Source organism: Biomphalaria glabrata, chromosome 5 (assembly GCF_947242115.1).
Source record: "Biomphalaria glabrata chromosome 5, xgBioGlab47.1, whole genome shotgun sequence".
NCBI lineage: Eukaryota > Metazoa > Mollusca > Gastropoda > Planorbidae > Biomphalaria > Biomphalaria glabrata.
In genome coordinates, this window is record NC_074715.1 from 16,942,391 (window position 1) to 16,958,079 (window position 15,689).

A 15,689-nucleotide genomic window follows, 5' to 3' on the forward strand; every position below is an offset into this window, starting at 1 on the left:
GCTCTGACGAGCACAATAAGTGTCTGAAGAACTTCACCTTGACGCCCAACAAACGTCGGCTGGGTAGACTTAAATCCTGGGTACAAATCTTTATTACTTTGATTTACAATCATGCAATGGATTTATTTGTACCAAATATTTGACATGATGCGAAACAAAACTAGGCATTCCATGATACATGACTAGAATACAATGTAGACATTCCATGATACATGACTAGAATACAATGTAGGCATTCCATGATACATGACGAATACAATGCAGACATTTAATGATACATGACAATAATGCAATGTAGACATTTCAAGATATGTGACAAGAATATCTTCTGATGTTAGGCCTACCTATGCTTCTATGATATATGTCCAGATTACTGTGTAGATATTTTATAATGCGATTAGGCCGAAATTATGGGCATGATACAAATATTTACCCTGGCATGTCAACTGACAGATATCGGCTTACTAGATCGTTAATAGATTTATTTTACAGCCTAAGTTTTATTTCAAGAAAATATCAATAAAATGTTTGGTCCACAAAATGCAACTTTAGAATCAAAGTCAAGAAACGATGTTGATGCGATTATAAGGCTTTTATTCCAGGTTTACATTATTACCGACTGTAGTTGCAGACATAGGCTACACACTAAAGTCACTCAGGCCGTTGTTGTTTAACTGGTCAATGACTTGTAGAATAACTTGTCTTATTGGTATTTCTATTGAAAACATCTAGTCGAAAAATATCTAAGCGAATAAACTAGATTTAGATGTACGTATGTGCAGTTATGTAAAAAGTCTTTTTAAAAATGTAAAATTTAAATACGAATTAAAATTTAGAAAATGTTGTGTCGAAATCAGTTGAAAGTAAAAACCAAAACTAGAGTTCAGACGATTGGTTTGTTCTTGGTTCAGCTAGCGGGACAATGATGTCATCTTTTTTCAGTTGCAGCACTGGAGCTAACTCTTCTTCTAAAGATTGCTTTCTTTTGAGCGCTCTAAGTTTGTAATTCAACAATGTGGGACTTCGAACTGTTGACAGACGAGAATCCCCATCTGTTAAAGAAAACAAAATAGAGAATAGGGGCTCTATTGCAATGTATAACTGGTTGATATAATGTTGGATAATATCTTTTTGTTTTTCCTACGAATATTTGTCAGAAATTAGAGAACCGATTAGATTTTATTTCTAGTGCCCCGCACCCCAACCGATTGGATCTTCAAAAATTCCCGCAGCCACCTGCCCCACCTCCCCTTTTTGTAGAGCTTAAATCAACTCACTCTGTCTGTCTGTCTATCTGTCTCTGTCTGATAAAAGGTTGGTACACATGATCCAATCTTGGATCAAGCTGAAATTTTGGCCAATTATTTCTTTTACCTGACAAAACAAGAATCAATTAAAAAAAAACAACAACTAGGTAATTAACTATATGTAATAAATTATTTTGTTTGGTATACCGAAGAAGGAAAAGAAATTGTACTTAACTGAAGTGTTAGTAAAAGCTGAATTATTCCCCTATATAGGTCGCCGCTTTAAAGTCAGTTTGAAACAAACAATACCTAACTATACAATATTCAGTTTTTCATAGGCACCTAGCAGGGTGGTTAGTATGTCGGCTTGAGCCCACACGTTTTTTTTTTAAATAAATTCTTTTAGAAAGCGATTACGGTAAAGTTCTTCCAGATATTGGATATCTCCTCCCCTTCCCCCATTTTCCTAACCGGTCCAGTGATAGGATCATAGCGTACGGAAGCATGAAATAGCGCTAGACAAAAACAATTGATAAACAATTTTTCTAATCACCCAGATTTATCGTTGTAGGTCTAAATCTGATCCAAAGTAATTGATACAATTACACTTTGTATAGGTGTTTCCCTAGAAGTAATTTCTTTGTTTTTGTTACTAAATAATTATTATAACAATCTTTATTATCCTTAAAGAAATGTTTCTTACGGTTGTGCATTTTACATAACAATACATTATTATAACGATAGCAAGGAAACGTAGGCCTACATTCATACCACAGTTTCACTGAAACATATTACTTATAACATATGACCTTAATATCGGAAAGTCGGAATGTATTCACAGATTTAATATTGCCAATGGAACAAAAAGTTCTTGTGCCTGTTTTTTGTGATCGGTGTCTATATCTTTTGTAACGGTAGAACGTTAAAACCGTGATTACCAATGGTGTTTTTATCTTTATAGTTTCTCTCTACTAGGTGTCCCAATGCGGGGTTGTTTGTTGTTGCCTATATGATACCGGTATAACTAGAAGCCTAATGATAATACTTATAAATAGTGAGGACTAATATAACAACAACACTTGTTCCGTCTACTCGGTGAATTTTTTTTAAAAAGTTGTCATAGTAAATTAATTGATTCATAGCTGGACACAGAGGGAAAACTAGATCAAACTAACCGATAAAACTAACAGATATTATTACCTCTGTTTGTATCACTTTGAATTGTTGTACCTATAAAGTACAAAATATTTGTAAAAAAAAATGTTATATACATTCTTCCATAAAGAAATTACCAAATATATAACTAATATTAATTTGAACAACCAAGAAACGTTATAAATAAACTGTAAAGAGAGTATATTTCTTCTCTCATATTAAAACTTGCTCACACGCCCACTCACAACTTTAAACAACTCACGATTCATTGCTTGATTGCATTTTATATTTAATTTAGTGTTCTATTATAACAGTATTATTATGCGTGTGTAAAGTAGGCCTACAGCTTGGGCGTAGCCGGATACTTCACATGGGCAGATTTCACTGGTTCAAATTTGAGCTTCCGGTACATATGTTGTCTCATTTTGAGTCGAAAGATTATACTTTGATTTTATCGGGATAGCTTATAATAGGCATCACCATTCTTGTGATTCAGATGAGAGCTTGTCCATTTCTCATTTATTTTGTTCACAAACGATGGGTTAGACAAGTAGTCCGTATGCCTGAAAAATCGCCTCTCCAAATGACATTTTTAATGGGGAGCTGTGGGCAGGAAGGCGCCCTCAGTGGGGAGAACACAGACGTTACAAAGACACCCTTTAGAACTCCTCAAGGAATGTGAGATTGCCGTTTACGCCAGCGAAACGCTAGCTCTTGATTGCTCCTCATGGCGTGAAGCCGTGAGTGTCTGAGTTTCAAGATGTAAGGCAAGGAGATCAGCCATCAGCAAAGAACGCATATGCTGAGAAAAGAGGAGGGCATATCTGCTGCAGCTCAAACCTACCAACACATGCCACGTATGCATTTAAAAAGCGATCACGGTAACATTTATATTGTTACGAATCTCACTATCCAGGCTCTCTGCAAACTGCACCATACACCACCAACTTAAAGAACTTGACAAGTCAGGGCTCCAAAATAACGTAAAGGTTTAATGTCCATAAATAACAGCCAATACTGTACAATTGGCAGCACGTAGAACAGTACAAATAGCTCTGCGATAACAAATATCTCTCCGATACCACCGTTCCGCCGTATCAAGTCTTGCACTGGCCTCTCCGTCTCGTTCCGGGCTTGCACTGGGTTCAACAGTTCGGGACTGACTTCACACACTTGGGCTCGTTGTGTCGGACTCGATCACAGACCAAGATCAAGACGCCGTTCGTCTCAACTGTACTTGACAGTACTCCGCACTGAACCGTCGTAATGCTCCGTACAGAACCACACCGTTGAACTGTGCTGTAGTCGACCGTGTTCTGAACTCCTGTCGTGAACCCGCTTTCTGAACCTTGCTGTATTGAGCCCCTTTTCTCGACCGTCTTGACTGCGCAACCTCCGCTCTTATATAGGGTCCCTACTGGCCTTCTCGAACCGGACAGAACGCCCCTCGACGTTTCTAGGTGGTCAGATGACTATAACTCTCGTGACGCTCCTGAGCTCTGTTCACATCGGCGATCCTTCCCGAACTGTCCTGTTGACCCTCGACTCGGCTGACAGTCGTAACTCGTCACGCTTGACCGCTCGTCTAGCGCTGGCCTGGGGCGATTTGCGTCGGCTGACTACACTTACACCACTACCCCCATCTGTGCCACCACCAGGTTTATAACAATATAGATACCCCTTATTTCTACACTCACACCCTTGACAACTGGTTCCTACAAGTGCTAGGGTCATAGCATATTGTGAAAACTAAAAGCATGAAATTGAACCAAAACAGTTGGTAAAGATATTTTTAATCGCACATATTTATTATTGTTAGTCTAGGTCTATTACAAATTTAAATAAATGACTGATCCAGACTAATGAATACAACAACTAATTAATTTTGTTTTATGCCTATCTAGCAGAAAGGAAGCTAAAACCTGTAATTTTCAGAATAAATGGCACCAATTAGCGGTTCTTTCCTTTAGAATAGCTTTGTTTTGAGAAAGTATTCTTTTTCCATTGCTTGTTTTTTCTTTTGAATTAAAATTAATTTTAACCTCTATGTCTCTCTGTGTCTCTCTCGGTCACTCTCTCTCTCTCTCTCTCTCTCTGTCACTCTCTCTCTCTCTCTCTCTCCAGCTGACCCCTCCATCACTTGCACTAATGAATAATACTTCAGCACCAACACATTAAAAACAACATACTAAGATAAAAGATGAAGAGAAGAGTGACACTCATCACCAAGGTTACCAAAACCAACAGGGCCACGTAGCCAGCATTCGAAGGCGAGATATTATTGCTCTGATCTGTGGGGGGAAAATAATGAAAAATATTTTTAAAGACACTTAAAGCTCTATAGCACCCTATATTGGCACACCACGCACACAAACACACAATCTTTTAAATTGAGATCCACATTCAAATGAAAGATGCTAAGACAAATTCAAACAAATGCACCTTCTTCCCTAGTGCCATTACAGAATGGGTTGCCTGAATTAGCCCGAAAAACCAACGACTTAGCAGAGTTTAAGTCACTGTCTGTCTAGTAAAAAGTTTCTACACGTCATTTCTACCATACCCAATCTCGGATCAAGCTGAAATTGTGCACACTTTTTTTTAAAGGACAAGACAAGAATCAATAAAAAAAAACAACCTATTAGTTAATTAACTATTGGTATTTAATTATTTTGTTTGATATCGAAAAAGGGAAAGAAATTGATGTGATGGTAGAAGTTGAGTTAGTCCCCTTTATAATTTGCTTTAAAGTTTGAATCTAGCAGTAGATCTAACATAAAACCTTCTAATTTTCATAAGCATTTTTCTGGTACAGTGGTTACTGTGTTAGCTTGTGGAGGCTTTGTTTTTTTTTTAAGTATTTTTAGCGACCCCCGAAAGGGAAAAGACGCTATTAGTTTTGTGTGGCATGTCTGTCCGTCCGTCCCGTTTAGATCTCAGAAACCAGAAGAGAAAATGAAAATCGGACATCATGATATTTTAGATCATTCAAAGTTCTGATGCAACGGCTATTTTTTTCTTTTCTGGAAGCAAAAAATCTAATTTTTTAAATCAATTATGCAAGCATTTTTTTTTATAAAAATACACCATTTTTACAACTTTCTAGTAAGGCTGGTAGCTCCATACCATTTTTTAAAACACATTTAAGCAAATGGTTGTAGATTTTTGGTCAAAATATATTTTTTTTACAGTTTTATTGTTAAGTTATGTAAGCTCTGTAATACTAATTACTACATTTACGAAAAAAAAATGTTAACTTTTTTTTTAATGAGAAAAAATCTATTTACTAGGCAAATAAGTCGGACATAATTTAAATACAATTAATAAGTAGTTTTTCATATTATCGCGTGAACTTTAGGGTCTGCTCTAGTGTCTCAAAACACAAATCTAAAGGAATTATCTTTTTTTTACATATTTTTTTTCCTTGAGGCTTTGAATAATAGACTGACCCTTTACAAAACAATTAGATCAATAAGTTACTCTTTATAAGACATCAGTTAGGCCAGGTTCACATCTAACCTCACATTCACTTTCACCTATCCCTTGGTGTGCTGGACCTTTGGGGCACCACACAAGATCTGTCAACCTTATTTCTCCATTCTTCTCTGTCATTTGCCTTTGATAGAATTTCATTATGATATTCTTTCTGACAATATTGATACCTGTCTTTTTACCTGCCTGGGTGGACCACTTCTGATAGAATTTAATACCGATATTCTTCTGAAAATATTGAAACCTGCTTCGGGGGCCGATTTTGAGTGTGTTTCCACACAAACTGTCTTTGTAACCTTGTTTTATATTTTCTTGTTATTGCTACGTCTCTGTCCTTTATTTCAGGGGAAGTAACACCCATCCACAGTTTTTTTAACTCACACAATCATGCGATCTAAATTTTCAGTGAAAGTGTTTTGAACTTGCCGTGATATTGGACAGATCCTCGAATTCCTAAAAGTGAAGAGTTTGCGTTGGTTTCGTTCGTATGCGCTAATGATCGAGATGGCCAACGTGCAGTATTCTGATCATCTGTAGAAAGATTTCTTTATTAATCACCAACCATCAATCAGTTCTTAGACCATCCCGTCCAGCGACCAACGTACATGGTCAAGCTTGCAGTGGTTCAGTAGACCTGCTTTACAGACCTGGAATTACTCCAGTCTCTACTATTCAATAACCACTCATTCAAGTCGCGCTAACAAATACCAATGCCTCTTTTCTGTGGGCGCTAAAAATGCTTCGCGCAGGCTGGATGCGTCAAATCTGGTCAGTGTTGTCACGTTCAATCTGGTCAGTGTTGTCACGTTCAATCTGATCAGTGTTGTCACGTTCAATCTTGTCAGTGTTGTCACGTTCAATCTGGTCAGTGTTGTCACGTTCAATCTGGTCAGTGTTGTCACGTTCAGGCTGGGGCGGATTTAAGTAAGCGGAGGCCCGGGGCAGGAGTTTTGTGGAGGCCCAGGGGAAGGAGTTTTGTGGAGGCCCAGGGGCAGGAGTTTTGTGGAGGCCCAGGGGCAGGAGTTTTGTGGAGGCCCATGGACAGGAGTTTTGTGGAGGCCCAGGGGCAGGAGTTTTGTGGAGGCCCAGGGGCAGGAGTTTTGTGGAGGCCCAGGGGCAGGATTTTTGTGGAGGCCAAGGGGAAGGAGTTTTGTGGAGGCCCCTACACATTTTGGAAAGTTTTAATAAAGATCCACTTATGAATGGTAATACCTATAGCCATGCCATGTTTTAAAGGAAAGAAGTAGAATTCGCCTATTAGTAAATTTCCTCTCATTTGCCTTCTTATTTAAATGACATTATTTAATATGTTTATTTTAGTCAAAAGATGTATATTTTAGAGTTTGTGAAGGTTAAGGCACTGGGTCACTCTTAAAGCAATCTGGAGCTCTAAGGCATTATCTCTACATATAAGATACGAATCTATAATGTTTAGTCAGTCCTTCAATAAGGTTAAGAGACATGTAGAGTAACTAAAACAAACATGGAAAAGCTTCAGACATTTGTTCACAGATGCCTACTCCGGATATTAGGAAAAAAGATGACTACTGTCAATTTGTGGGAGAGAACTAGACTAAAGCCCATAGCCCAAGATATCAAAAAGAGAAAGTGGAGCTGGATAGGACATACTCTGCGAAAACCAGCTACCAGCGGACAGTTCTAAACCACGACAGTACGATTTTATGTAGTGTCGGTAAAAATGCGAAACAAATTCTCGACATTTGAAAAATGTAAAAGCTGTTGTATATTTTGTTTAAAATCTATATTGTGGGGGACCCTCTCTTGTGGATTCCCCTGGGCAGTATCCACGCCTGTCCTCCCCCATATCCAACCCTGCGTATAGTACTGCACTATTCCTTAATTTTCGGACTCGACAACATAATCTATAAATGCAGTATGCGTTCTAGACAGTGATTCAATGGTCACCATGGTGTCAGGTTCGAAACCTGTAATTATCTTCAAATATGAAGAAACGTGTTTAACCATGTTTGAAAGCTGGTGTGGTCACATAGGCATTGTTTATTGCTCAACAAATAACCATGATTGAAAGCTGGTGTGGTCACTACATAGGCATTGTTTATTGCTCAACAGCTGCGATTGTTGGGCAACTCTTATGCCTTTGACGATAGTTTTTAACGATCTAAAAGGAGACAGAACTCCATCTTCCCTTTGTTGCCTTAGACTCTTAGACCATCTTAGACAACAGTTTGTCTGCACTGGCATAATGAAAAGCAGCAGGAGAACTAATAGTGAGGTAGTAGAACATTTGAGGCCCAAAGATGTGGAATGTGTGTCTGAGTGGCATAAACCGCTTGGCTACCTATCAAAGCAGCTGAGTTCAAATCCCGACTGAGGTAGACTCAGGGAAGTCACAAAATCCCGAAGCTCAAAACCCATTCTTCATCAGGACTCAAACTCGAGACTACCAGTTAAGAAGCCAGACTCTTTACCATTCGGTCTCCACTCCCCATATGTGAATCTATCTATCTATCTATCTATCTATCTATCTATCTATCTATCTATCTATCTATCTATCTATCTATCTATCTATCTACCTACCAACCTACCTACCTACATATCTATCTATCTATCTATCTATCTATCTATCTATCTATCTATCTATCTATCTATCTATCTATCTATCTATCCTCTCTGAGAGAGTGAGAAATATGGCTACCTATCAAAGCAGCTGAGTTCAAATCCCGACTGAGGTAGACTCAGGGAAGTCACAAAATCCCGAAGCTCAAAACCCATTCTTCATCAGGACTCAAACTCGAGACTACCAGTTAAGAAGCCAGACTCTTTACCATTCGGTCTCCACTCCCCATATGTGAATCTATCTATCTATCTATCTATCTATCTATCTATCTATCTATCTATCTATCTATCTATCTATCTATCTATCTATCTATCTACCTACCTACCTACCTACCTACATATCTATCTATCTATCTATCTATCTATCTATCTATCTATCTATCTATCTATCTATCTATCTATCTATCTATCTATCTATCTATCTATCTATCTATCTATCTATCCTCTCTGAGAGAGTGAGAAATATGGCTACCTATCAAAGCAGCTGAGTTCAAATCCCGACTGAGGTAGACTCAGGGAAGTCACAAAATCCCGAAGCTCAAAACCCATTCTTCATCAGGACTCAAACTCGAGACTACCAGTTAAGAAGCCAGACTCTTTACCATTCGGTCTCCACTCCCCATATGTGAATCTATCTATCTATCTATCTATCTATCTATCTATCTATCTATCTATCTATCTATCTATCTATCTATCTATCTATCTATCTATCTATCTACCTACCTACCTACCTACCTACATATCTATCTATCTATCTATCTATCTATCTATCTATCTATCTATTTATCTATCTATCTATCTATCTATCTATCTATCTATCCTCTCTGAGAGAGTGAGAAATATGGCTACCTATCAAAGCAGCTGAGTTCAAATCCCGACTGAGGTAGACTCAGGGAAGTCACAAAATCCCGAAGCTCAAAACCCATTCTTCATCAGGACTCAAACTCGAGACTACCAGTTAAGAAGCCAGACTCTTTACCATTCGGTCTCCACTCCCCATATGTGAATCTATCTATCTATCTATCTATCTATCTATCTATCTATCTATCTATCTATCTATCTATCTATCTATCTATCTATCTATCTATCTATCTATCTATCTATCTATCTACCTACCTACCTACCTACCTACCTACATATCTATCTATCTATCTATCTATCTATCTATCTATCTATCTATCTATCTATCTATCTATCTATCTATCTATCTATCTATCTATCTATCTATCTATCTATCTATCTATCCTCTCTGAGAGAGTGAGAAATATGGCTACCTATCAAAGCAGCTGAGTTCAAATCCCGACTGAGGTAGACTCAGGGAAGTCACAAAATCCCGAAGCTCAAAACCCATTCTTCATCAGGACTCAAACTCGAGACTACCAGTTAAGAAGCCAGACTCTTTACCATTCGGTCTCCACTCCCCATATGTGAATCTATCTATCTATCTATCTATCTATCTATCTATCTATCTATCTATCTATCTATCTATCTATCTATCTATCTATCTATCTATCTATCTATCTATCTATCTATCTACCTACCTACCTACCTACCTACATATCTATCTATCTATCTATCTATCTATCTATCTATCTATCTATCTATCTATCTATCTATCTATCTATCCTCTCTGAGAGAGTGAGAAATATGGCTACCTATCAAAGCAGCTGAGTTCAAATCCCGACTGAGGTAGACTCAGGGAAGTCACAAAATCCCGAAGCTCAAAACCCATTCTTCATCAGGACTCAAACTCGAGACTACCAGTTAAGAAGCCAGACTCTTTACCATTCGGTCTCCACTCCCCATATGTGAATCTATCTATCTATCTATCTATCTATCTATCTATCTATCTATCTATCTATCTATCTATCTATCTATCTATCTATCTATCTATCTATCTATCTACCTACCTACCTACCTACCTACCTACATATCTATCTATCTATCTATCTATCTATCTATCTATCTATCTATCTATCTATCTATCTATCTATCTATCTATCTATCTATCTATCTATCTATCTATCTATCTATCTATCCTCTCTGAGAGAGTGAGAAATATGGCTACCTATCAAAGCAGCTGAGTTCAAATCCCGACTGAGGTAGACTCAGGGAAGTCACAAAATCCCGAAGCTCAAAACCCATTCTTCATCAGGACTCAAACTCGAGACTACCAGTTAAGAAGCCAGACTCTTTACCATTCGGTCTCCACTCCCCATATGTGAATCTATCTATCTATCTATCTATCTATCTATCTATCTATCTATCTATCTATCTATCTATCTATCTATCTATCTATCTATCTATCTATCTATCTATCTATCTATCTATCTATCTATCTATCTATCTATCTATCTATCTATCTATCTATCTATCTATCTATCCTCTCTGAGAGAGTGAGAAATATGGCTACCTATCAAAGCAGCTGAGTTCAAATCCCGACTGAGGTAGACTCAGGGAAGTCACAAAATCCCGAAGCTCAAAACCCATTCTTCATCAGGACTCAAACTCGAGACTACCAGTTAAGAAGCCAGACTCTTTACCATTCGGTCTCCACTCCCCATATGTGAATCTATCTATCTATCTATCTATCTATCTATCTATCTATCTATCTATCTATCTATCTATCTATCTATCTATCTATCTATCTATCTATCTATCTATCTATCTATCTACCTACCTACCTACCTACCTACATATCTATCTATCTATCTATCTATCTATCTATCTATCTATCTATCTATCTATCTATCTATCTATCTATCTATCTATCTATCTATCTATCTATCTATCCTCTCTGAGAGAGTGAGAAATATGGCTACCTATCAAAGCAGCTGAGTTCAAATCCCGACTGAGGTAGACTCAGGGAAGTCACAAAATCCCGAAGCTCAAAACCCATTCTTCATCAGGACTCAAACTCGAGACTACCAGTTAAGAAGCCAGACTCTTTACCATTCGGTCTCCACTCCCCATATGTGAATCTATCTATCTATCTATCTATCTATCTATCTATCTATCTATCTATCTATCTATCTATCTATCTATCTATCTATCTATCTATCTATCTACCTACCTACCTACCTACCTACATATCTATCTATCTATCTATCTATCTATCTATCTATCTATCTATTTATCTATCTATCTATCTATCTATCTATCTATCTATCCTCTCTGAGAGAGTGAGAAATATGGCTACCTATCAAAGCAGCTGAGTTCAAATCCCGACTGAGGTAGACTCAGGGAAGTCACAAAATCCCGAAGCTCAAAACCCATTCTTCATCAGGACTCAAACTCGAGACTACCAGTTAAGAAGCCAGACTCTTTACCATTCGGTCTCCACTCCCCATATGTGAATCTATCTATCTATCTATCTATCTATCTATCTATCTATCTATCTATCTATCTATCTATCTATCTATCTATCTATCTATCTATCTATCTATCTACCTACCTACCTACCTACCTACCTACATATCTATCTATCTATCTATCTATCTATCTATCTATCTATCTATCTATCTATCTATCTATCTATCTATCTATCTATCTATCTATCTATCTATCTATCTATCTATCTATCCTCTCTGAGAGAGTGAGAAATATGGCTACCTATCAAAGCAGCTGAGTTCAAATCCCGACTGAGGTAGACTCAGGGAAGTCACAAAATCCCGAAGCTCAAAACCCATTCTTCATCAGGACTCAAACTCGAGACTACCAGTTAAGAAGCCAGACTCTTTACCATTCGGTCTCCACTCCCCATATGTGAATCTATCTATCTATCTATCTATCTATCTATCTATCTATCTATCTATCTATCTATCTATCTATCTATCTATCTATCTATCTATCTATCTATCTATCTATCTATCTACCTACCTACCTACCTACCTACATATCTATCTATCTATCTATCTATCTATCTATCTATCTATCTATCTATCTATCTATCTATCTATCTATCCTCTCTGAGAGAGTGAGAAATATGGCTACCTATCAAAGCAGCTGAGTTCAAATCCCGACTGAGGTAGACTCAGGGAAGTCACAAAATCCCGAAGCTCAAAACCCATTCTTCATCAGGACTCAAACTCGAGACTACCAGTTAAGAAGCCAGACTCTTTACCATTCGGTCTCCACTCCCCATATGTGAATCTATCTATCTATCTATCTATCTATCTATCTATCTATCTATCTATCTATCTATCTATCTATCTATCTATCTATCTATCTATCTATCTATCTATCTACCTACCTACCTACCTACCTACCTACATATCTATCTATCTATCTATCTATCTATCTATCTATCTATCTATCTATCTATCTATCTATCTATCTATCTATCTATCTATCTATCTATCTATCCTCTCTGAGAGAGTGAGAAATATGGCTACCTATCAAAGCAGCTGAGTTCAAATCCCGACTGAGGTAGACTCAGGGAAGTCACAAAATCCCGAAGCTCAAAACCCATTCTTCATCAGGACTCAAACTCGAGACTACCAGTTAAGAAGCCAGACTCTTTACCATTCGGTCTCCACTCCCCATATGTGAATCTATCTATCTATCTATCTATCTATCTATCTATCTATCTATCTATCTATCTATCTATCTATCTATCTATCTATCTATCTATCTATCTATCTATCTATCTATCTATCTATCTATCTATCCTCTCTGAGAGAGTGAGAAATATATATATATATATATATATATATATATATATATATATATATATATATATATATATATATATATATATATATATATATATATAATAAGGCCTGTCTTCGAGTCCGAAGATTAGTGAGGAATGCAGTATTTCCCGTGGCTGCGCAGCCCCAGCTGAGACCTACATATTTTGCGACATCCAGGGCAAACATAACCATTGTCCGCAGGTGGTCGATTTAGATTTTCTTTTCGCCGTCTGCGTTTGTCCTCGTCAGCAGATTTTCTATTGGTCTCAAATGTGTATCCCGCGGCCTTCGTGAGTGACCTCCAGCTGTCTCGTTCTGAGGCCGCATGCAACCAGGTGCTCTCTTCTATGTCAGCCAAGGCAAGTTGACGCCTAAGCTGGTCTTTGAAGCTCACCAAAAAAGACTGCCTTTGGCATACGTTCGTCTCCGATACGGGATACGTGCTATACCCAGCGTAACTGTTGGACCAATAGAAGTCCCTCTATATTGTCCATACCGGCGTTCGTAAGGACATCGCAGTTTGTAGTGCGGTCTTGCCACCGTATGTCCATGATGGTGAAAGCGCTCAAGAAGTCTCTCTCTATATATATGCTAAAGTATTGAAGCCGATTCATATATTAAGATGAAATCAAGAAAACGCACCTTGGCCTTGGCAGATAATATGATTGGTTGTGTAGACTACTGTCACAGCATAACAATAGGGTGGTGTCAAATAAATCAACATCTGCAGTCAAAACATAACTGAATGAACATATTGCAGAGCTGGATTTATGTCATCTTTTCAGACCAAATAGAGAGATTCACTGTGAGAGAGACAATTACCTTTTTTTCAATTATCATATAAAACACATTACTATACATATCATTGAAACAATTAAACCTTAGTTTAATATGTGCATATAATTTTTAAAAATATACTTAGTTACTTATAAATATATGTTTTAAATATCAATACACGTATGATTTGAATATAAATATACAATAAGACATATCATAATACATAATATTTTAAATATCATTTAATAATACAAACAAACCTATACAAATCTTAACATTGTTATGAAATGTGTGTGTATATTACTATGGTGACTGGGGGAAGAGGTTAGCAATGCAATGTGAATGATCCAAGATCAGCCGCATTGTCGTCAGCGGTTTTACATAGGACACACGACTCCAGACCGCCAGAATGAAAAGACGTGTTTTTGTAATGAGTTAGATTTTGTTTAGAATGCCATTTTTTATATTATTACTAAAGTCTACTACAAATATTTCAAGTTGATTTTGAATATACTGTAATAAAAGTTATATTTAGTATTATTTACAAAGAAGTTATTCATGTTATTTCAAGATTTATAATTTAATGCAGTGACGGAGCAAGACCTAATTTTGATTGATGCAGGCAAGATATAATTTGCGAGGCTCTCTATATGCACAAAAGATGGTTATTAATAATTATTATATCATAATAAACAACATAAACTGTCAAATAGTTATTAATAAAAATGCCATTAAAAAAGAATTACAGAAACAGATATGTCCTGCTTCAAGCCTAATCCTAACTCCTCTATAATCGTTAGGTTGTAAGTTACTGTTCTCACTCTCTCAGCCTGGGATTAACATTTTATATTTGAGCGTTAACTCCACCTTAAGCGCCTCCCATCTTTGCATCATTGTAGTCACTTGGGACTTTGGCCACGACAGTTTTGAATATAAAAGCCATTAAAGGCATTGTATTCAACCTTTGTGTTTGTTATATATTTTCCAGTCATCTCAGTGACAACTTGTGGAAACCCGATATATAATGTACTTACATCAATAACTAGACTACCAAACTTTAAAATTCAAACATTTTATAATAAGATCTATGTAGGCTACATTAAGCTATAAATGGGGAACTAAAAAAGTCAACAAACCACTCTTGAGAAGTTCATCGTGCGATTGTCTGAGCTCTTGATAACATTGGCCATCTTGAATTCCCGAAAGATTCGTCTGTGCAGTGCTTAAAATCTCTGCACCATCGTTTTCACGCCATAAATCTTCGTCTTTCTATTGGAGATTTTCATTTATGGAGGAAAACTAAGGAATAGCATGATTTTTGGTGTATCCGTTTTACAATATAAAGGAAGTGTTGTTAATCTATGGTTTTTAATAAGCAACATGTTTTTTTTCCATGCACATTTTACCACTACAGAATCAAAGTTTTTAAGCGTTTCTCGTTGTAATTTTTATTTATTTGGCAAGTTCAATTTGTCCTTGACATTGTTTAGTTTACCATGAAAATCTCCGATACACGATCAAAGCAGACATCTTATTACCCATTACTTTTAGCATACAAAATTGGAGTCTAAAATATTTAATTTGATCAACTAGGTGTTCAGTCAACTTAATCCCCTGATCACTTACAGCAGTCACTAATTCCCTGTAATATAAGCCATTGCACCTTTTTTTCTCGCTAGGCTTGTATTCGAGTCCGAAGATTAATGAGGAATGCAGTATTTCCCAT

The 15,689-nt window shown here is 37.0% G+C and overlaps 1 protein-coding gene across 2 annotated transcripts; it reads right to left on the reverse strand.

The window, feature by feature from the left end:
• Window positions 1-577: 577 nt before the first annotated feature.
• On the reverse strand, window positions 578-15,247 carry LOC106064377 (uncharacterized). 2 transcript variants are annotated; one of them, XM_013222930.2, is made up of 6 exons: window positions 15,100-15,247; window positions 13,829-13,989; window positions 6,321-6,425; window positions 4,592-4,693; window positions 2,448-2,477; window positions 578-1,052 (listed from the first exon to the last, which is right to left on the reverse strand). In XM_013222930.2, exons 2-6 carry the CDS (start codon window positions 13,908-13,910, stop codon window positions 877-879), a joined length of 495 nt encoding a protein of 164 aa, XP_013078384.2. In that variant the 5' UTR covers window positions 13,911-13,989; window positions 15,100-15,247; the 3' UTR covers window positions 578-876. The 2 variants fall into 2 exon arrangements, with proteins under 2 accessions (XP_013078384.2, XP_013078385.2); XM_013222931.2 differs by lacking the exon at window positions 15,100-15,247 and adding an exon at window positions 14,998-15,096.
• Between the last annotated feature and the right edge of the window lie 442 nt (window positions 15,248-15,689).

Coding starts and splice junctions, on each gene's coding strand:
- LOC106064377 (XM_013222930.2), bottom strand. CDS start 13,910: ATGTTGATTTATTTGACACCACCCTATTGTTATGCTGTGACAGTAGTC. Junction 4,694..6,320: donor AGGATCTGTCCAATATCACG/GCAAGTTCAAAA, acceptor TTCCCCCCACAG/ATCAGAGCAATAATATCTCG. Junction 2,478..4,591: donor TCTCTTCATCTTTTATCTTA/GTATGTTGTTTT, acceptor TGTACTTTATAG/GTACAACAATTCAAAGTGAT.